Source organism: Pomacea canaliculata, linkage group LG1, assembly GCF_003073045.1.
Source record: "Pomacea canaliculata isolate SZHN2017 linkage group LG1, ASM307304v1, whole genome shotgun sequence".
NCBI lineage: Eukaryota > Metazoa > Mollusca > Gastropoda > Architaenioglossa > Ampullariidae > Pomacea > Pomacea canaliculata.
The window spans coordinates 28,098,432-28,122,579 of NC_037590.1; the positions used below are offsets into that span (position 1 = coordinate 28,098,432).

A 24,148-nucleotide genomic window follows, 5' to 3' on the forward strand; every position below is an offset into this window, starting at 1 on the left:
TATTGTTCTCACTCCCTGCGCGGGACGTGCTCCCTCTCTGGCCGAGCACGTATGAAGCCGCGGAGCCGGAGGTGGCGATCGAGTCACGTGATCACACGGTGGCCTTGAAGAAGGTTGTCCTGGAATGAGGATGTCAACGACAGCAATTGCACCCCTCATCCCCTCACCCACACACCTTCTCTGACCAGAGGAAAGCGGAGCAGAAGTCATGGGGAAGCGAGGTTGTTGGGTCGGTCTGTGAACATGGTTTTACCTTCTTGCTGATGTCACCTCAGCAAACCCGAGCTTCCAGTGCCAGGACCTAACCCCACACTAACACCGGGTAAAGACATGGGTCAACAGCCGCACACCTCCACAAGCTGCAGCTCATCGCCTTCGTCCTGCAAATTGCTTGTGAGACCCTAGTAGCCCCGGATTTCAAAATGAAGACGACAATAATGACAATGTCGACCACTACAGTAAAGATCGTGTCACAAGTTCACAGCGCATGCGCTGAATAATCAAATAGGTTGAAGTAATATCTCAAATGTTAACTTTCATATCTTAGCCAGCAGTTCCTACCCCCTCTCTTGAATGTCTCTACGCCTGTGGGAGGGACAGAACAGCTTAGACAAGTGCTCACAAAGTCTATAAAATCCTGTACAATCGTGACAGGCTTCTTCACGGCCTTCATGTGCGGCATTTGAGTGAAGGCAGCAAAGCATTTCACGAGTATTGCCAAATGATGGAAATTAAAACAAAGTACAAGTTAAGGGGACGCCGTAGAAAACTTTAGAAGAAAAAGTGCGGCGTGTATATAGCGCAGTGACCAGCCCCCGAGGGAACTAAGTCCGCTGGACAAAAAGTAAAGCCAGGTTGGAGAGGCAGCGATAGTCTGGCATCCGTCTTCAAGTCCAATGTGATGTTGACAAATACGAGATGAGCAGTGCGCAGTGTGCACTGGATGTCATGTGCGACCTTTGAACTTTCCACGTGCTCACCGCGTGAAACGCGTTTCACATTTGAAAGTTTATCATCGACAACAACTGTGACTTTTACATTGGTGGTACAGCGGTACGTGACGTGGACTTCAAGGCCTGTTGAAGCGAAGATCTGGGCAGGAAATGACGTCACGCTCCCAGCCCTGGCCCCACGTGCCGCAAGCTATGGCGGAACACGCCTTCAACGTACGTTTGGGTGATCGCTCTTAGTGTAAACTCGGGGTAGGTAAACCATGAAAGGTGTGTACTCGGAGTACGGCAAGCAATCTCAATGTAAACTCGGGGTGGCACAAAAAAGAATGGTGTAAACTCTGGGTGGTTCCACCTACAATAGCATAAACTCAGAGGGGCACCTTAGTGCAAATTTATGATGGTATCATCTAAAAGAGTGCAAACTGTGAGTGGTGCCACCCAGAATAGTATCAACTAAAGGTGTGGTATGATGGATGCCGCAGTTCCACAACTGTACAAAGCAGCTACTGGTCGTTGTGACTCGGGTACCAGCCGCTGACCAACTCTATAATTAACCACACCTACTAAATCCATCTTAACCTTTCCTTGTTTTTGTTTTCGCCAGCCATGCCTTGTTTCGCCGATGTCGTCTTGTCGAAACTGAGCTTTCAGCCCTCGGTGTATAAAGACTAAAGAAAACGTCCCCTTGAGAGAAGAGAGCAGTGCTGCGGGAGAACAGACAGAAAAACCGTTGTTTTGTTGAGGAACAGTGGTCTTTACATCAGCGGCAGTCAACAGGTGTACAGCTACTGCCCTCTTCCTGCCACACATTGTTTGTGCATAAACGTGTTTGTGAGAGAGGGAAAAAAAAGAAAAAGAAAAGAGTTCTTTTCCAATTGGTTGCTGTGAAATTACATTTACAAATACAACACAACAGGCTATAATAATGAAAACAAGATAATAACGAGAGGAATATGACATTAAACATTTCATGTAACACTCAGAAGACAGGTAAAAAGCAACAGATGTGGAGATGACAACTACTACTCCACCAGAAGCCGGGGCACACAGGAGATGACATCTGACAGCGTGTCATCTAACATTGCAGACGATGTCACCTTACTAACACTGTCCCCGCCATGTTGTTACAGCCCGTTATTGTTTGTACACCTGTCACCAGAGTGTGGGGCTGGCACCGCTACTGGTGTAGGCATCGTCTGATAGATGGGGTGGGGGTGATGGGGGAGAGAACAAACTATGGCGTGAGTATTTGCCTCCCCTGCATTATTTCCCCTGTAGTTTAATTGAGCATCTCTATCGACGACAAACAGGTCCACGCGCAGTTATTATTACAGCAACACCACAAGTGTTCTTCGATCGAGGAAAGTGCTGTTAACAACCACAACACCTCGCTACCCGTACCCGTATCGCCGGCAATACAACAATGGGGTGGTGAGGGTGGTGAGGGGGTGAAACCTAAAAAAAGGTAGCATACCCCACACACCCTGTCTACTGTGGTTTCAGAAGATAACTAACTCGCTTGTTGCTCTGTTGGCTTCCGATATTTTGGTTTTCTTTTAAACAGATTTCCACGGCTTGTCGGTGTCTGATGCACTCAGTATGGAGGGTTGGGTGGATACTGAGGTGATCTGGGTGAATGTGTGGCAACTGCTGATCACATTTTGTACCACTCCACTAGTCAATACTAATCACACTGTACCACTCTACTAATCAATACTAGTTGCCCACACCACTAGCAACAGGGCAAGTTGTAAGGGCTGCTTACAGCCGGGCGGTGGTTGTAGCCCTTTGTCCTCAAGAATATTTGCAGTGAACACCAACAACAGGCTGTTTTAAAAAGGGACATAACTCTACTCAAACTAACACAAATATTACGGATATAAAAGTTCTTAGCCAGCAAAATAACTGTGGACACCATTTAATTAAATATCATGAATGTTCTACCAGTAAACACTTCCATCATCCATCTTCAAACAGCGTGAAGATGTCGGAGGCAGGCGAGGTCGCCCAAACATGATCTACGCGCAACAAGCATGGCTCCTGCAGCAAATATGTGGCACATGGCGATGAAACGGACTCGACAAGATTTAACAAACAAATTGATCGATACGAGGCGAGTTTCCCTGCATTAAACCCCCGTCTATAAAAATCCAGTTTGTTCAGCCTGTTCTCGGCCATCCCCCTTAATTCCTGAGCCCTTTAGGCCCGCCAGCTCAGCGCGCGGTCCGCACGTGCCATGTCCAAATCCAGGCGAGGATCTGGCGGGTCTCCTCCGTCCCCTCCACTCCAGACCGAGTCTGTGACCAGCAGCGGCAGGCAAGAGGCAGCTTAAGTGATTGAATTTATTGGATTTGGAGGGAAGGGCTACGATTCTGCCCCTTTCTCCTCTGTCCCTGTCTCGTGCCCTCGTAGCGGGAGAGAACTCCACTTGACTCTGCTGCGCGTTTGGCACCCGACAGTGATGGAAGACGATCATAGCTACGATATTCATTTTTGAGATAGTGAATGATGTGATAAATTACTTCTCTTACTCAAAACTTTCCTGTATTTTTTTTCCTTTTTTTTCTCCTCCTGACGAGAACTCACGCGTTGCTTGTGCCATCGATTTGATGTTGTGAGAGCGGTGCTCGAGAAACTTGAGGTGGCCGAGCTAATCTTTTCGCATCACGTCTTCCATCGTGCACGGCACGAGAAGAGACCTCGCTCGTCAGCACCTAGAGAAGCGGGATTTATTGCAAGTATAAACATGCAGTTACAGCCAGTAGAGGCATAAGGAATCAATAGCAGGTGTTTGTTTACAGGAATCTTGCAGCCCCAATGAATGACAATGAAGAAGCAAAACCTCGAGGACTTGGCCAAGCGTGAGACGTGTAAGTCTGGGGACTTGGGCGATGGAAAACAACGACTCAGATCAGCGGGTGGTATGTATTCGGGGTTTCTATCCCTGACCTAGGACTAGGTGAAGAAGTCTAGGACTTGCCCCGCTTCGTACCTCAGGTCCCGGGGGTCCTCTCGTGTCTAGCTTGTCAATGACAGGTCTTGTGGTGGCGCTCGGTAGCAACAACCGGCGCCAGACTTGCGTTTCCCTGTCTGACGTCTCCCCTCACGTCACAGACAGCAGGCTATGATCACATCCGATCTCCTCAACTTTACCTCATAATGCCCGCCCGCAGCACTTCTCCCTCCCTCCCGGAATTACTCTTCGTTGAAAGTAGTCCCGTCCAACAGAGGACGTCAGATCTTGTCACGAAAGATTTTTTTTGAAAATGTTTTCAGCAAAACTGCGAGTCCCGAATTTCGCTTGGGTAACACCCAGGCCCACTCCTGCAGTCTCGTTATCTCTTGATAACTTATCGTGAAGACAGCTTTTGTGGGAGGACGGGGACAGCCCGATGATTTCTGCGTCTGACGGGATGAAAAAGCATCTGTTGTGACCTCCATATCGACATACACAGTCATTACTTTCCTCGCGCGGATTGCAGGAAAAAGCACAGCCGAGATAAAGCTAACCTTGCAAGCAGTTGCTAAGTACATACTTGCAATACAGCTGATTGAAAAAGGACTGGAATGGGTGGGGCCCAGACATGTATTCAAGAGGGAGACTTCTGACTCCCCCCGTCAAGCCTTGCTGGCATCAGCTCAGTGTTAGCTGACTCGCAGAAAGTGAGGTGGATGTCTTCCCCATGCAAGAGTCAAGGTAAGGGGGGAAAATTTCCACAAGAACTAGTCATTACATCCCGGACGAAAGGGCAGCAAAGGACATTATTGACTGATAAATTTCCTCAGGATGAAAATAACCACAACAACTCTAAACAGAATGAGGAGATAGAAAACTCTGACGAAGAACAGGAATGTGGGAAGATGGCGACAGCTGACAGGCCTGTAGTTAGTTATAACGGAGGCGGGGAATGGAGTCTGTGACAAATGCTTGTTGCTGGATGTTGGTGTGATGCCAAGTCAGCAACTTGGGGAAAGGGTCCGTGCTGTAAGGTGCCACACCCCGACAGTCTGCCCCCGAAAGTGGAAAGTCTATTTGCAGACAACATCGATATAATAACAGCACCAGCAGAGAACTTACCAAAAGACTAACAGTTTGATAGCAAATGGAACGGAAATGGCAATGTCAAGAGTAAAGTTATGGTCATTGGCAGCAAGAAAACAAAGAAATAGCCAGCACAACAAGTGGAAACACACTGAGTAATTATCAAGGCAAGGCAAACACCAATGGACCACAAGTCCCCATTATTTACTTCGACTTCACACAGGAGGAAGAAGGGAGGGTGGAGAGAAATAGAAACCACCAAGAGATCGCTGGTGAAAAACAATCATTTCACATTCTACTCCCCTTTCCCAGCCATTCTCACCTGAGTGCAAGTCTCCCATTTCCAACGAACCCTGCTACTCGCCTGCAGCCCTCGAGCTGCCAGAGTGTGTGTAGGATGGAGGGAGGGAGCAGGCAATGCAGGGGGGACACACAGCGCCCTCCGTGTCCTGCTGATGGAGACAGCGTCATGTCCACTACAGTGACCCCCACTCTCCATCAGTCCCCCTCCCGACCACCCCCTCGCTCGTCAGTCCCACGTTTCGTATTTTCATATCACCGGAACCGCCCGCAGCGAAATCGCCCCCTTGTTTGTTGTTTCGTCCGACGGTGACGGACCGCTTCGACCTCCGGGCACCACGCTGTCAGCGACCGTTGCCCTCCGGGGTCGTGTTCTACATCAAGGATAGGTTTTCAACTTCCTGTCACGCACGCACCTTTTTATGAGCATCTTTGCACCGAATCACTCGCATCCCAAAATGGAGCTTCATCGAACTCTGCGACTGCTCCCCCGATTCGCTGACTGGGCCTGGCGCTGGGATCGATACCCACTACACGAGTTCAGCGGCAACCATGAGGCTACGAGTGCCTGGTGACCACACGGGTGGACTGCTACCCGCCATGGCGCGCCGGCCTTCAGGAAGCAATTCCACCACCGCGGTCTGCGACTGTCTCGTGCACAGGAAATGAAGTCAAACCTCATTACAGGTGTTTAGGTGACGGTGAACTTCCCCGTGTATGTACAACTACTGAATAGTCGTCGGTCTTGTCACCTTTGTTGTCCGTGGTGGCGCTGATTGGAGAGAGACAGAGATCCTAATAAACACATCTTGTCGTCCACTGAAGCCAAGTTCTTGGCAAGGTATAGTGCGCATGCGTGGTAATCAGTCGATTACATTTAAGAGAGGAGAAATACACTTTTAAAACACGCAAAAAGATAAACGCATATGTCTTGAGCTAGACTTCATAATTGTTTGTATCTCCTTTCTCAATCTTGAAAAATATGTAAATCTGTCAAATTTGAATGTTGATGGCAGGATCGAGATAAGAAAGCAATCAAGAAAAGAGAATTTAGATGTCAGAGTTATACTTTTTGCATGCAAAACTAGGTTAGCCCTCTAATCACATGCAAAACTAGGATGTGTGGAAAACTCCAAGTGCCCTCCACCCTCCCAGAGGTGACCGGTCCACGGTTTATCACGGAAAGCTGAAGTCGGAGGAAAGGGAGAGTCAGCCCCTGTTGACAGGCGACATGTTCCACAACGATGAACCACTCACAGGTCACTACTTCTACACAGCGACGAGAACTTGTCCTCGTGCCTATTGTAAGTCGGCTAACCTTCTTCACCCTCCTGTGGAAATCCTGGCCCCCGTGTCTGCGCCTTGTCCTCCTTACAAAGAGGTTGACCCGATGACAGCGACCACTACGTTTCCCGGGCACGTGGCGCTGAAAGGGCGGGTCTGGAACTCCTGGCAGGTAGAGCAGGAAACACAGGCGAGGGCCTCTGCGGGCAAAAAGGAGTTTACGAGGCCGGCATCGGAGTCGTGACTGCCAAGATCAAAGGCGCCACGCGGCAGGCGAGTTCCTTGACACGTCTGAGCCCCTTGTAATAAAGTCCGCCCCACTTTTTTCCCTCCCCTCTCCTCGCGCCTTGCCAGGACTGTCGGGCCCGCTCCTTGACGATTCTCACTGATTAATCTAATTGAGTATTGACTTTTCCTCCCTCTTTTGTTTTTATCCTGTTCCCTCCCCTCCCCTCCATCGCAGGGGCCGTAAAACAGAATTGGAACTGCCTTTTCAACCTCTGGTGCTGAGGTCTTAACTCCCTTGACGAACTCTTTCCTTTCAAGGAAACTCTTGAATACCGACAAGGGAGACAATGCATCTCTATGACCCACCTACTGTACTTTTATTAATGTTATTTTGATTACTGTAATTTTATCAATTTTATGACTACTTATGATTTTATGATTACTTCTATCAATTTTATGACTACTGTACGTCTATTAATTTTAGGATTTGCAAGTACCTTTACTTACCAAAAACAGCGATTATCTACTCAGTTATCTTTCTTACTTTGAGAAAAAGTCAAACTCAAATTTTAATAAAAAATAACACCTGTACATGACTGCAAAGTCTTGACAGGGTGGACCACCTCCAAGGAGAGAACTGGTTGAAACCCTAACAACGCTTTCAACACCTGCCAACATATTGCGGACAGAGCTCGATCAACATCGCCAGAGATAAAAAGGGTTCCTACAATTTAGCATACAAAAACCTCTGGAAGAGTGCGAAAAAATACTGGTGGCGATATTAAAATGTCCCCCTTGTGTCGATGATATGTCAATTAAAAGCCCGAGTTATGCAGGGCACACAGTGTTCATTCCGCATGACCGATTGATCCGGCGCTAAAGAGAATGGTAAATGACAAGTCATAAATAAAGTTGATCCTGTATGCATAGAAGACAACTCGAACCCGTCACATTTCCGGGAGATTCCTAAAACCATCATGCATCCTTGATTCCCGCGGGACCTGCTCGGCACGACATCGTGGCCAGTGAATCATCCAGCATCGCGAGAAAAAAGAAGCTCATCGTCCAGTAAGAAGCGGCCCTTTTGCTCACCTTAATCAGCAAGTCAAACCACTGAAGGAAAATCCACGACCCAAGGGAGCGAGCCAAAGAAATTTACACATAAAAACAAGCGGCAAGATTTACAATCTGCTGACAATGGATCGATGCCCAGCAGTTCTCCGACAGACGTGTAACGGCTTTCTGGCAGAAGCGAAAATAATCAACTCTGTCAGTTTGATCGAGTCGTGACGGTTCTAAAAATAAATAAATAAATAACCTTTTCGCCATATTCCGTTCTCGTAACATTTAAGAAACTATGGCACCGTACTCTTAATTAATTTCTATTAAAAGCTTTTGAAAATAACTACATACACGAACGCACGGACACATGTATGCATTATCTGAAAACAACGACACCGACACCCCCACTCATCATCATCATCATCATCATATTCATTATTATTCTCCAAAACGGTCCTTCTGCAATACTGAGGTCACTTCTCGACTTTGTCAGGAAGAAGACCTCCCTACCCCGGGAAATGATGTCAACTGAGCGGCATCTGATGGACTGACCGACCAACATGGCGATGACTGGCGTCGGGTGTCGGCGGGCAGCAAAGCGTGACGTGCGGGGGACCGCCAGCACTTACCCTCACTACGTACAGCGGCGCTAACGGCTCCCCAGACACCAGGATGAGTCAGGCGGAAATTTCATTTGCCACCCTGCCCCCCACGTGAGACCAGCCGCCACACCCGAGGGACTCTGCTTCACTGGGACCACGAGATGCTGTCGCTGCAGCCGCCGCCATGTTGGTTCCGCCCGCTCGCACGCGACAGTCGCCGTGTCGACGCCGGTGGCAACAGGTTGCAGGGCGCACGATGGAGTGGGGAGGAGATAGGCAAAGACCTTGATGGGACCAGTCAGCCCGGCTGATGAATGGCTCCTTGAAGAGACGGGCAAAAGACAGGGAAGGGAGAGACAAATCTGGCAGTGCAGATGAATGTGCCAAAACCGAAGAGCGCCCTGCTCGGTCTCAATGAGGTGGATGAGCCCAACTTGTCACAAATGTGATGGAGCGACGACTTCGACTCCAGCAGTTGGCGACGATCCTGCGGGGCTTTAGCGGAGGATGCGAAAGTGGGGAAGGATGGTATTACGGGGGAAGGACAAACGGATGGTGCTGTGGGTGAATTAACGCTGCCCCTACTAATCTCTTCCATCAAAGCGAATTTCCTCTTGGCTGTCTCAATGAATATTTGATAAAGTAATACGAGCTTACAAACTGATCATGGTCTCCGCACAGAAGCCGCGACCAGTGACCGAAGGGCGCGCTAATTGGAAGGGATCGACTGTTGTGGTCTAATTAGCCGGCACGGGAATGAAAACGGCGTTCGTTCCCTTGATCATGCAATTTGATCGAACTATATGCCAACTGATAAAAAAAAAAAAAAAAAGAAAATGAAGCCAGGCACAATTGACTCCCATCGGATGCAGCTTTTAGCACCTCTCATAATTTTGCACTTTCATTCCCACGTTTGTTAAAGCCTCGGTTGGTGGTCGCCATTGCTCGTGCCAACAAAGCGGAACATTGTGAGGACTTTGATGTGGAGACCTACATGCTCACACTGAGTACTGTCCGTACTGAGGTGACACGGAGACCCAGGGGGTTGAGGTTCTCAGTTTACCTCAGGGTTAGCTGTTGACTCAGAGCACTGCATGGTCTTGTAATTGAAAAGAGGGGGAGAAGGGGGGCAAACCTAGGAGGCTGGCTGATGACCTAGTAGCCCCGATCTTGCCTACAACCCACACCTATGGGTACCAAGGACTTGCTAGGGCTGTAGGTAGTGGGCAGAGTCACGTGGACACGTATACATGTTTACGGCGTGACTACGGTGTCAGATAAAGTTCTCTATTAAATAAGATGTCCTGATTAGAACATACTGTTGTTCCACCTGAATATAATGAAAAATCAGAAGGCACTTCACCACGAACACCATCCTTCTTCAAACGATCTGACTGACCCACAAAGTAGTTCAGACAGACTCCAGTGGAGTTTTTAAATGCATAAAAAATAACTACATTGTATACAATTATATTCAATCAAAATATATATATATATTTCCTTTAGTTAGCAGCTTAAAAAATATTCTGAGTTTACTTAAAATAAAAAAAAATTTATAAGCTTTTAAAACTGTTTAAAGGGGATCGTTTCCATGGCAACCGATTGCGTAACATGGGTAAAAACAATATTTTTAAAAAGTTTCAATCAAGGCCATACAAACGAAATCAAGTGATATCATGTAAAGATTTGGTTTTCAATTTTCGAGTCGCTTCTTGCCTTAATGTGAGGACAAGATGTAATTTCAGATTGTCAAGTGTTTCATCTCCTGACTTACAATCAGGTTTTGTTTGAGTTGTTTTTATTTTAAACACACTGATGTCTGTGTACCATGGTTTAGCATGATGCGATGAAAGTAATGTAAGCTCGCCAAGATAATCTCCACACACACAGCGGCCACACCAGGCGGCGGACACGACTGATGGACGTACGACCTCCAGCAGCAAGTTGGACGAAGTCATCAGCAGACACAGGATACTCTAGCGAACAAACACAACACTAGTCTGTCATGGAATCTCAAGTTTCCTTGGGAACCTACAAGCAACATCAATGCAGACAAGCAGCCAGGCAGCAACAGTTGTCGGAATAGCGCGGCATTTAAAAAAAAGAAAGAAAGAAAGAAAGAAAGAAAAGTCAAGATATTTTTATTATTATAGTTGTCTGAATCCGATGTTAATGTAATAGCTCTTGGCATGACGTGGTGACGATTACATCTCATCTAACTTGTCACTTTTTAGGCGTCTTCCTGATTTTATCCCCATCCTGCTGCTCTCATCGAAAGCATCACAATTTTTTGTTCTCTTGCTGTGCGATTTCCTCTTTGTCAGGCCTCTCTTAAGTCACAGACCCGCGACCGATCACCATTTTTTGTGTGCAAAAGGCATGAAATGCAGCAGAAAATATCGCACACACAAAATCTTTAAAAATGGTATCTGACACATGAATGCCGTTTCTGTGACATGTCTTCGTCCTTCTTGTTATGGACATTGAAGATAATTATTGTAACCATGGAAACACACAGACTGCAGTCTTTGTACTAAACTCGACTTCTAGACGCCGAGACAGGTGAGTGCAGTCCTCACGCCAGGTACAGCGATCTTGTGACGTGCCCACGACGACACAGAAAGGTATAGACAATATCACTTTCCCTATAATCCCACTGAATGAAAGAAACATAAACGTTTCTGGTCAAATTACACATCGTACTTACATAAACAAATAAGCATTTCATGAGGACAAAAACGTGTTGAAAGCAAAATATTTCACAGGGAAGTTCTCTCTGAAATCGTTTCCCTGTATACGTTAGGGCAAACCACGAATACACATCTAAGTGATTTATTTAGAAGCATTTGTAATTAGGTCAACGATCTTAGGTGTCTGGTTGCCAGAGAATGGAGACTTGAAAGAGCGATCTGTATAGGAGTTGATTGTATTACTCAACACTACACACACACAGAGTACGCACAAAGATGTGAAGGACAACAGACGACTTAAGATGATGAAGACAAAGTTAAAAACATGACAGACACATTGATTTATATCATTAAATGACGAGGTAGGTTTGAAATCATCACCTCTGATAAGTTAGTTTTACTCCGAGTTCTTTAAAAGTCTCTCGTTGGAGAAATAAACTTTCAGATATTTACAGAACAGTGTTTCGTGGTACTAATACCTTTAAAATAAAGAGCGCTGTGTTACAGATATCGTCCTACTACTGCTCTGTGTGTGTGTGTGTGAGAGAGAGACAGACACTGAGTGAGAGACAGAATGAGAGTAAAGAACTGAAGAAAACTGAAACTAAGGAAATAGGGGAAGTGACAGAGCACAATAACCTGATTTTACTTTTATAAAAGTTCTCCATCTAATGAAAACAGAAAAATAAGACTACGCGAGAAACTAGCCGATGTTTACACCCTGGTATTTCCACCGTCAACACCCTCTCTGTCAAATCAAGTTACTGCTGTTCAGCTTGGTTCAAATGTCAATCAATGGCATTTCATAAACACGATTTTTCGAAGGCGAAAATCCAATTTAGCGCGGGAAAATAGAGAAAGACGCGAGAAAGTGATAGCCAGCCTCACTGGCGAGATGTGGGACGAGACTGACGCTAGCACGCACAATCCCACAGAGCAACCCTACAGTCTCTCGCCCAAGTCTCGGCCAAAAACTCCTTCTTCCATCGTCATCTCGGTCCTGCGGATGGTTTTCCGCGATGTCCACTACTGAGTAATGTAGCCTACAGGACCCGTGTATTGAAAGCGAGGGGGAACCTATGAGGGAAGAAGATGCTGGGAAGAGGACTGCGACACAGTCTATGTCCCTCCGTGACTGCGGCTGCTTCAGACTCCCGTTGCCCACACCCTGCCAGGCCTTGCCGGCAGCACCAGGGTACGTCATGTCCATTTTGGGAATACGCCACGACACTCCTCGTCCCCTCCCTTTTCTCTCCCCTCCCCACCCCACATCTCACCCCGCAACATTCTCGCTTTCACATCATCGACGATGGCTTTTTTGGCGCGACTGGGTTCAGATGACATCAACGCTGACCTAAGACCGCGGGTCGAAGTTGATTCAATGGCCATACTGTGTTCCGCCCACTGTTGCCGAGGGGGGGAGGGGCGGAGTGTAGGAAGGGAGGGGACCGAGGGGTCGGGAGGAGAGGGCCCGCTGATCGTTTGAAGCCTTCATTGCCGCGCGCTAACCAAACTTTGGGTTGCGTGCCGCTGCACAAGTTTTCTCAAGGGCTGCCGCCGCTTGCTGCTGAGCTTGACCGCTTCACACACGACGAGGAACAGTTTGCCGATCCGCTTGAAAAACTAGAACAGGGTTTGTGCCCACTGCCTGGGTAATGCCTCACACTCTGACCTCGTCATCCACTACCTTCCGCTCCTTACAACCACCACGTTTGTTGACACTGTGTTGCCTTCCGACATGACGACCCTACCATCGCCACCCACGATACCAAACTGTACACAGATGATGATGCCAACTGCAAACAGAGCTTTCCTTACACTTCCCAATTTCGGAAAATTGTAATTTACTCCAGGAATGACTGAAACCTATAGTTGGTTTGTTTTAAGTTAAAGAAGACTTAATCTGCTTTCAATCCCGAATATAAACAGCGAGATACAGAAAGCAAACAAGAAAAAAAGGAAGACAGAAAAAAAGCTTGGAAGGAAGGATGGAAAGAAGGGGAGGTAAAAAAAGAGGGAAGAGAGAGAAAAGAGAACGGACAACCAGACATATATTAAGACAGGAGAGAGATTTTCAAATCGTTAAAAAAGAAAAATGCTTAGTGTGCCCCAAAGTGAGCAAACTGTGATTTAACACAAACATTCAGCTAATGAAGTCGCGTGCAGTATATAACGACTGCTATTTATTTGAAATGTCAGCCTGGCCACAACCAGGACAGCGAGGCATGGCATGAAAATTTATAGGCCAACGATGAAAACAGTTACAACCTGTTAGTACATCACGCGCACAACACGCGCCACGAGTTTGAACACACGGTTCTTTTGTCTACCCGACCACCCGGCACTCACAGACCACGACTACCGCAGTCCGGCACTGGCTGTGAGCGAACTCTCTCTTGTCCTACCCAGGATAGGGAGGGAGGGAGGAGATGGGTAGCCTGATGGAAAGCCATGTCATGCAACTCCACAAATGTTTTTTAAAAAAAGTGATGATTTTATTGAAAGAAGAAAAGCATGCCCATTAGCGTCTGTTTGCATAAATAATAAGAAAATGGTAAAGTGTATTTGTTTTCTAAATTGATTTTTCTCTGAAAGACAAAACGCTGTCTTCCCCATGAATCTCATTGTCTCTCATTCAATACAAACTGCCGTTTCCTTCGTTTTTTGTACGAACATTTTGGTTTGAATTTCATGTCTCTGCAAGTTAAACTAAACTGCATCTGTGAAAGAAAGTGTAGAGAAGGAACTGTCTCACAGGCTATGTCTGACCTGATCTGGGCTGGTCATCCTGCACTCCACATTTACTTTGGACACACACACAGACACTTGCGTTCACTCACACATATACATATATGACAATAGTATTAACACCCATGGCATACTGTATATCTTCACACACTCGTTCGTCAAGTTACAGATGTCCAGCTACCCGTATGACAAACCAAGTTTACACAAGGAAGCCACAACCCTTTCAAGAGCCTGGGGAGAGGAAGCTCGGAGACAATGTGCTGAGCCAACCACACATCCTGCCTCACATACCCGAGTCTGCTACATTTCTCATGATTTCTTTACAAGTAGGCAAACAGCGACTGCACGAGAGGACTCGTGTGTATGATGATGTAAGTGTCCTGACTGAGATGATCTCATCTCACCTCGTCAGCTCACTTACATTTCTGGTCCTGTGACTGCTTATTACATTTTTATGCAACACGAACTGACAATAACTTCCAACAAATACAGTCTAGGAAATTACACTCATACATGCAGCAAGAATAGTATTGTTGATGACAATTCAGATTAATGTTAACACCTCCTTTGAAGCAGCAGTCAGTTAAAAGGCGCTAGCAGGCATTTTTCTTGTTCTGTTGTCATTGCTTCTCCTCTAACATCGCACACAGTTTTCCCCACGTCCACCCCTGTACCCATACAGTCCACTCCTCGTCTGCTTCATAGTGTGTGTGTGTGTGGTTCGCATTCTCCCCATGTTTTCAGAAGGCTTTTTACACTAGCCTCACTCATGGAAGCAATATTCAAAGATCTATGCACAATTCACCTCACCTTTGCTCTCTCTTTTTTTTTTTTTTTGTCCTTCAATATCCAGCCATTGTAAATCTTTTTCTTCGGACCATAAATGTTTTGGCGGACAAAAGTGGAATATTTACAACTATTATTGAGTCCTTAAAGCTGCTACATCTTATTTCGGTGGCAGGACTTGAACAAGCAGCATTGCAGCAAAATGCATGCAAAATATCGCACTAGGAATGAAATACAACACGAGGAAAAATTAGCATTGACATAACAACAAACAAATAAATGATGATTGTAGACTTGAAAAAAATGAGACTTTTGTCAAAAAGTGAATTAAATACAAATAAAATAATTAAAATTTGTGCCAGTAAACCAAAACTACAAATTGTTAATCCTAATTTTTAGTTGTTAATTGAGGCCGATACTTGGCGATAACGGATGGCATGAAAAGTTCGTCAAACATAAAATGTTCATCGTTATTTGCGATCAGCGCAGGAAGTAATTATTACTCATTATTGAAGTTCGGGTTTGCTGCTATCTTTCCGAAGATAACCGAGTGATTGAAGGAACAACCCAACAGCACGGAATTCCAGCAGTCAGGCGCCTTTTACAAACAAACGACAACCGCGGTCTGCATTTCAGTCAGAGATATTTCTTGACCAAAAAAAAAAATTCCAAAACGAAACGGGGAAAAAAACTGTGAATATATAAACTTAGAGACAGGCTGAGAAACTTTTCTGAAACTGAAATTCAGTAGCAATTTGTTTACTTATTTCTTTGAGCAAGGAGGTGAAGGGAAAGAAACACTGGAGTTATTCCCTGATGCGACACAGTTCCCTCCCATCTCCCTGATACATTAACATACATTTCTCACTTTTAATATCATTTGTTGGTGCGTGAGGAAAAATTAACTTTAAAGTTTTTGTCTGAATTCGTATCACCAAATATATTAAACTGGTAGACTTTATCTTTCCAAATAATCCAGAAAAAGTTGTCTTTCTATAAAGGGATCGATCCCCTGATGACAAGGTAGCAACACTGAAATTGATTGATGTTTTGTTTTCAAAGCGGGGGAGAGGGCAAAGACCGCAAACCTACAATTTAAACAGGGTTTTGTTCATCTACTGACCAGGGTGAGTGCGCATGGTTCATGTACTGACCACGATGCGGGGGAAGTGGCGCTGCTCCCCCGGGCCGTAGACGCCTGCCAGTCGCAGCACGCAGCAGCGCAGCACCGAGCCGTTGGTGGTCAACGTGCCGTCGGCGGCCAGGATTCTCTTGTCGGCCTGCGTCTTGGTCTTGGAGTAGTGGTCAACGAACTGCAAATGCAAGAGTGAGCGTGTCGTGAAATAATAATAATCAAAAACATGTTTTAATTTTCACTTAAGACGTGGGTGAGGTGGGCGGGTGGGGTTGGGAGCTGCAGATGACAACAAGCAGGACTACAGAAGCCAGCATCCCAGGCGTTCCCACGACTGTCGCTGGCGAAGCTTCACAACAGGAAATAAGAAAAGTTGGTGTTCGTCTCACGTGAGGAAATGATCTTTCTGTCGGAGCTGCACGCAAGCTCTGGTCCGTGGGCAGTCCGGTCTAGCTCGCTAGCAAAGTCTGACAGTCAAGCAGCCAAACACGCAAGCGCAAACACGCACGTGCGACCACACCACGCGCCCGGCGTCACCCTGTGTGCAGCACGTGCAGCAGGTTATATGACATCACACGTCAATCCTTTTTGTCACCGCTCTTGCCATTGGCTAGTAATACGGGTAACGACAAGCATCAAGAAGAAGCCTGCACCCGTGATTATACGCCTGCATCAGCAAAGAAGCGACGCATCCAAATGCCGACAGAACATCTTCCATGATTGGAGGCAGGGAGAGATGGCAATCACACCCGGAGTTTATATCACAGCATCAACGAAATACTGAGTATACAATAATAGTATATATAATAGTAATCTCACGAAGGTGTTGTACGCAAGAACTATTCAGAAATATGTTCACCTACCCATCACGTGATATTTTTAAAAGTTACCTTGTCGTCGGTCACGTAGGGCAAGCTCTCGTCGCCATCACGGATCTCCTGGCCACAGAAGACGACGTTGTAGGTGCTGGTGTACACCAGGCGGGTGACATTGCACTGCAGGCAAGCTCAACACGACAAACAGAAGACAATGTTATACATACTCACACAGGCACCACGTGTATGTACATGTGTGTGTGCGTGTTAACGGATGATGGAGCTCGTGAGTACACAAAGGTAACAAAAAATTAATAAAGGTGCAACCAAAGTGTGCGCGAGCCAATTCATCCACAAAGAAGAGGAAGGGGAGGAAGAGAAAGTAAGAGAAGATGGCATCGGAAGTTCTCTGTGTAAAATTGTCATCTGTTACCCGAGGGGGGAATCTGTGGGGAATCTAAGCGCACTGGTGTTTTTCGACCACTGCCAACATGAAGCCTGTGCTGTGGGCACACAAAGTTATGGCCGTGGTGCCACTCTCTGATCAATATTGAGCGCCTTTGTTTTATTTGATGAGAAACATGAGCAGGCGTGGGTATAAGAATCACTACTTGGGGGATCAGGCGTCGTCATCTAAAATTGACTTGTAAGCCTTCTTTCACTGCCATTCAAAATCCCTTTCTCCCTGCAAACTGGCGTCCTTTGCCACGGTGTGAAATTTCATTCAGCATTGCACGGCTTGCCAGGCTTGGTCGTGCAGAAGTAACAGGAAGATTATGCAGATTGTCCGGCGGTTGATGCACGCCAATTTGCATGTGCAATGACTCCACCCGTGGACGCTCTCCACCTCGCGTGCTGTGCCCGAAAATGTCGAGACCTTCTACTTCAACAAGGAGTAAATGGAAAAACATAAAAGAGGGTTATCAAACGAGACCTGCTCTTTATGGGGCGAGCTCGGACGTCGCCGCGAGGTGAGTCACGTTGGCGCTCAAAGGGATGGGCGGTGAGAGGGACCTTTGATCCCGCGTCCCAAAGTGAGCGTTGCAGGAACCGCGGAAGAGTCGTTCCGAAAGTGTCGTCTGCTTGGTGGTGTCACCAGCAGGCAGGGCCATCGCAGCCTCTGATTTATCTCCCTCCTGGTAGCGATTAGCCCGTCCTGGCCAACAGGAAAGCCGGGCCGGCTGCACGGAGCGAAGAAGCGCCGAGTGGAAAGTCATTACCAAACAGCGAGCGACGATCTATAATTCACACCTCCCACCCTTCCACCCTGCCACCCGTGCCCTATAAATCTCCGGCTGCCCATAGCGGGCTCGGCCTTCCAACATTTATTTCCACTCCGTGCGGCAGGAGCTGCGGAAGACGACCAAAAAAGCGAACCCGCGCGAAAAGCAAGAGTGAAATTGGAAAATAATGCCGAAAATTGACGAAAACTATCAACAGCCGAGAGTCCAGCCATCACCAGCATCAATTCATCCTCGAAAACGCCCGACAACCTGAGATTTCTTTTTTTTCATTTTTTCATCCTTTTCCTTTTTTTTGTAAGCAGGTAGAGTGGGAGGAGCACAGCTGATGACTTTGGAGTGTGGTCATTGCTGCGTTGATCCATGTTTAAGTCCAGGGGGTTACTCGCCGCGCCGCATTAAAATGTTTTCTAGTCGGGGTGCCTGATAGCCAAATGATAGTCGGAACACTCCTTCCACTGACAACCGCGAATCAAGACGCGCCGCTGATGGCGCGAAAAATCTGCCGCACGTAATAACAGCTCTGGGCCGGCCAGCTCCCTGGGCGTGCGGCACCCAGGACTTCAGACCCTCGTGATGGCAACTTCGGGTTGTTTGGTAAGCTCAAAAATACACCCTACACATGCACGGCCAAGACCAAGTTTATGTTTGTTGGTTGTTGGTGCTCATTAACACCACACGTGCCACTGAAGCGAGGCCAAACCTTGCAAGCCTGTCCTCGCAAAAATACTCTGATGGTCATGAAGACTTGAAATGAGATGGTAGCGCCCAAAACGCACGCATTAAGATTATATCTGATAAGCAGGGCATGGCTTAATAATCTGTTTTGAAAACTCACCATTTCAATGCCCCATGTGTATATATATATAAATCAAAGACGTGGTATCAGCCCGAGATTTCACGAGCTATATTCGCCTGCAAACATGTTTATTAAGAGCACGCTCTATCTGGTACAACTGACCTCAACTCCTGCAGTGCAGACTCTAATTGCTGTAAGGAGTGATGGAGTGTCTTGTAAACTTTAAATATCTAGGAGACAGGTCGAGGAGAAACACCTACTGACAGCAGCCTGTGCCATAAGAGTCGGTCATTGCCTAGCAAGAAAACATCAACAACTACAGCCAGTGGGTCTCCATTGCAAGGAAATATAAGCAAAGAATATTTTTGTTATACAGACACGCTGGGGAAGAAACAAGAAATTAATTTGAAAGTAATGATTTTAAATGAATGAAATTTGAAGAAGAAGACAAAAATTTATCACTGTATAGTTTTTTTACAGAACATCATGGGAAATAATTACAGGATGGAAGCCGAACTAGTTGCATTATGGTCTACGAACATTTATCCGCTTTACTTTCCTGCACTCTACAAGAAGGCAGCACCTTAAAACTTTTGGTTTTACATCATTTGATCTTAGATGCCTTCATCTACATTTAATTTCTCCTGGATGACAAAACATCGTTGTAGCTGACACAGACTGGAAAGAGATAGGACAGGGTGAGCAAAAGATGAAATTGAGAAGCAGCGACAGACCTGAAAGAAATGCGCAGTAATGTGCAAAAACTAGCAAAACGTTGCTAGCTCCACAACGAAAGATGATTACAACAAAAACGACGACAACGCCAATGACGATGATTGTGATGAAGTCTTTGCATGTCTGGCGGCGACCATCTTGCTTGGGGGGAGCTCATGGAACACCTTAGTGCACGCAGAGCGAGGGAAGTTCTGGCGAGGAGAGGGCGTCTAATTAAACAAAATTCAGACTTGTCTCCGGCTAAATGATTAGCCCTCCATTAACGACGACCAGGGTGCAGTTCTGGGGGCGTAGTGTATGAATCTGTCATGTACAGCAGCGGCGAGACCGCGACAGGCTTGCCTATCTCTGCCTACCGTCGACTCTCGCGAGATGACTCATGTCATCATGGTGTGCAGTCCATCGTTCTCCACTCAGCCTCCTTTATCTCGGCAAGGGTCCAGAGGTATCGCTCCGATAAGGCTTTCTTAGCATCCGTTACACCAGGCGATATGGCCGAGCTACATGTGTGAACTCATCCCAACAGCTTCTCGGTGACGTTTCCTGTGGCGTGCACGCGCTCCTCCCACGTGCAGCACGAGGTTGGCTACAACCGCTTATCTCCCTCTGTGTCTTTAAATGGAGAACGCGGGTGCTTCGGGTCGCGCAAGAAACATCGTGCAGCCATTAAAAATAAGTCGGAGAAACTGCAGGTCCTGTTCACACCCTCCATAAAACTCGCGGCTGTGTCCCTCAAGGAACGGAACTCTCCGCGCTGTGAATGGTTTCGACATGCGCCTGCTTTCATCAACTCTGTAGTCTGGGTTTTGTTCGTTTGCTTTTAAGCTCCACTTTAAATAAAAACAACTTTAAATCAACAGAGATTTAAATATGGCAAGTGCTGCTGAGTTAACATTCACAAAGATACGCTCCATCCTTCCCCACCCTCGCCCTCCTCCTTTACCATCAAGTCACTTAGAAGACTCCATAGCATCTCCGGCCTGACTATGATTATCTCATTGTTAGTACTGTTTCATACCGTGTCACACCCAGCTAAAAGGCGTAAGATGAATAAATGTATGTACATATATACATCTTTTCCCCACTTTATCCTAATATAGGACTGGGAATGGAAATGGCGGCGGTAGAACTCCTTATCAGAATGGTGATGAGTGGGGATGTCGACGATGACTCTAGTCAGAACAGTAATGACCAATCGGATCAGAAGGGTGGTGATCATTGTAGTGGGAATGAAGACGATTGCTTCAGTCGGAGTGATGATGACCAGAGCTCATTATAAACAACCCTAAGACTGTGAGCGACCGTAGAAGCCGTGATAGTCGGCAAGGCGGAGATGTACAATACCCTATCAGGACCTGTAATACCTAATAGTGGAGGCGCGGTCACGTGGTATTTGATGTGTCTACTCGTCAACAAGTCAGTGGTATGAGGCCTGCTCGGATGTGTGGCGAGACAAGTCACAAAGAGCAGCTTTGCATGGCAAGCAGTGGGAACCTGATTTACTGGGGGAGGTAGGGACGGCAGAGAGAGAAGCTTAGCTCTAGCCTTCTACATGCCGTGCTCTAGACACGGTGAACCACTTACTGCTCCTTATCACAATGAGGCTCTGGCACTCTTTGTGTCTATTTTACACTAGTTTACACACCCCAACAAGGCGTTTCAAGATTCATTGATGCAGTTCTACTTGAAATGTACACAAAGAAGTTGCACTAACAAGCGATAGCAAAGATCTTGTTAAAAAAATGCACAAACAACTGCCAATTATTTTTATAAATAAATGAAAGACATTAGAGTGCACGTCTCTTGTCTCTTTAGTAGCAGCCGCCACCCAACTTGCAGGTAAACAAACGACACCCGTGCCCACCTCTAAAAAGACACCATGATCAATGATACCCCATTATGTTCGGGGTTATCTTGACAACCGATCTCGGCTTCCTAGGCTCGTTAAGGGCGGACAACCTGGCAACAGGTGGAGCTTTCCTGTGCGAGTGGTCCACTGGCACCGCTCATAACTTCCGTCTTGTGTTGAGACCACCACCTCCTACAAGCTTTAATTTCCCCATAATTAAATCCGGCTTTAATTTGTCCCTCCTCCTCCACTCCCTCTCTCCTCTCATCCTTTCAACGTCTAACCGTCTCACGATGTTCATTCATCTGCAGCAGACAGACAGACAGACAGACAGACAGACAGACAGACAGACAGACAGACAGACAGACAGACAGACAGACAGAAGCAGTACGTGTGCGCGGCATAGCGCGTTCCATCAGACATTCGACAGTCAGGCACCACACGACGGTCGGAAAGTCAACTCGATTTGGAATAATACCGCCGTGTTGACCCTCCCTACCGCGGGGGGCAAAATCTTTAGTTCTAAATGATTTCTCCTGCGGGTTCAGCCAGTCAGATGCTGTCTCTCATCCAGCTAATTCCGCAACCTGCTTCACTTGGGCACGAAATGCACTGTCTGTCAACACTGGGGCCTGCCGTTTTCCCTTCCCAACTGGATTCCAGACACTAGCCTCGGCGGGCGAAACTTGTTGAGCGGGGAAAATAATTCAGAGATGAAACCGGAGTTAAGGGAGGGCACTTGGACAAGGGTCTAGGTACTGAACGCCAACAGAATCAATACAGCCTGGGGGCTGCTCATGCCTAATGATTTTAAATGCCCAACACTCGTCCTCTTGATGTCCACAGGCGGGGTGGAGGGAACGAAGCACGGCCAGGAGTTCAACTTCTACAGTCCACAAAGGTTCTTCATTGACCCAGAATGCATCATAAATACCAAGTAACTACCATCGCCAACTATACAGAACATCGAAGACTGGATGCCAGAGGGTTATCACTCTCTTGTCTCCTTAATGTTTGAAGCCATCGACAGGTGGTTTCACGAAGCAAGCATTTAGTCCACTTGCGGACTTTATCACGGCTCTCGCCCTCGATGGAGAAGCTCAGACAAGGATTTGACTGCCAGCTCCAGGTTCACAGACTTTGTCATTTTATGGGACACGGCCACGCTAGAGGTGGAGGCCGCAGTCTGAAACCTCTAAGCGGATGCAGTCACAACCAATAATGTTGGTGAGGTGAAGCACAAACACCTGTCCCCAGCTGGTTTTCAAACCTGCTATGTAGGCCGATGTACAAGAGTTTCATTAAGCAGCCATGGTATCAATCTGACAAAAGTAGCTTTGTTTATAGTAAGTGCGTGCACGCGTGCTCTCTCGCGCATTACCAGGCCAAAAATATTGTCCATGAAAGACAGAGAGAAAGAGAAATAAGTGGAGAGAAGAGGACTTCCCAGTTAACCAAATGCCAGCAAAAATACTTCCTTCCCCTCTTCCTTCTTGACATGGATGATCATCTAACCAAATAACACGTCGAGCTCCACGCATAATAACCATTTGTCTTATAAACACGACAATGACACGATAACAGCCAGTCTCTCGTTGGATTTGAATAAATAATGTTTTCTTCATATCTAACCTGTTTCTGGTCAGTGTTCTCAAAAGGCAAATCATTAAATAACATAGCATCGTGTTCCCTTGAGAAATCGTGTGTATATCATCGTTTATCACTTCATCAAGTAAAAAGGGCTCGGGGTGGGAGCGTGGGGTAGGCGGTCATGATGGTGTCGGTGGCACAACAGCAGCACTGGCTGTACACGACACCAGTAGCAGGGCAACAGGACTTTTCAATTAGGGCCTACATCATGCTCACAGACTAGCGGTCCCCGCCAATGCTCCATACTGTCCCTCCATTCGATTTCCAGTCCCACTATTCCCCTGTTGCGGCAGCCGCCTCGGAGGGCTCCTGTTGGCAGCAGGCTGCTCCTCCCAAACACTCTAGTCACAGCAGTTATGTTTCACAGCGGAAAGATCCAGAAGCGATGCTGGCAGTTCGTCTTCACCGAATTTGGCCGAAAAAAAAGATATAACTACAGGAAGTCTTCGAGATTTAACGAGAAAAAATTCAGTTTCAAAAAATGACAGAAAACGTTGGGATAAAAGTTCGAAACTCGTAAAGGGCCGACGGTTGTGGAAAGTATTTTAGAAAAGAACTCCGCTATCGTGAGGACCCTCCCTGGTTTGATGGAGATGAGCGTAGCTCACTGCCACACATACACAGACTAGCTATTTACCCACAACTCCACGGGACTCCCGGAAAGAGTGAAATTCGACCCAGGAACCACCAGTCGGAGCTGTTCATCAAATGTAGTTTTGTTGTTGTTGTTGTTGTTGTTGTTGTTGTTGTTGTTGTTGTTGTAGCGGCTTTTATTTCTACATGCTCACACATAACGAAGACATTTTAAAACAAAATAATTTCCACATTTTTAACGACAAGATGCTCGCTGGTGTTGAAGTAGCCTTTATGGATATAGGAAATCTGGTTTTTCTATTGAGATTGTCTTCTATTGTTTCAGACTAACTTTATTTCTCGACCAGCACGCGCTTGAGCTGCTGAAACCAAAGTGTATATTCTGGAAGGGGTTTGTGTCAATTATTTTTCCCTGTCAAATAAACACACAGTACCTCTGCATCATCGTCTCCTTAATATGGCGCATTTGTCCTGTTTGTCTGGTACCGGATGGAGAGGTGCGCAGCAGAAAACCGCAGGAAGCGAGTTTCGCTTTGACAACACCCAGGATTGGCTTTTCTGGATCCGCTTTAAACAAAGGGTGGAGGAGGAGGTGAGGGAATTCTCTGTGGAGGAGGCATCGAAGGGGCAACGCA

At 46.7% G+C, this 24,148-nt stretch overlaps 1 protein-coding gene across 1 annotated transcript in view; it reads right to left on the minus strand.

Moving 5' to 3' along the window:
* LOC112574968 (short-chain dehydrogenase/reductase family 42E member 1-like) overlaps positions 1 to 24,148 on the minus strand; it is a 115,826-nt gene that overhangs the window by 10,927 nt on the left and 80,751 nt on the right. Inside the window, 2 exon segments of the mRNA XM_025256425.1 lie at positions 15,850 to 16,008; positions 16,721 to 16,836. Coding sequence (XP_025112210.1) covers positions 15,850 to 16,008; positions 16,721 to 16,836 — 275 coding nt within the window.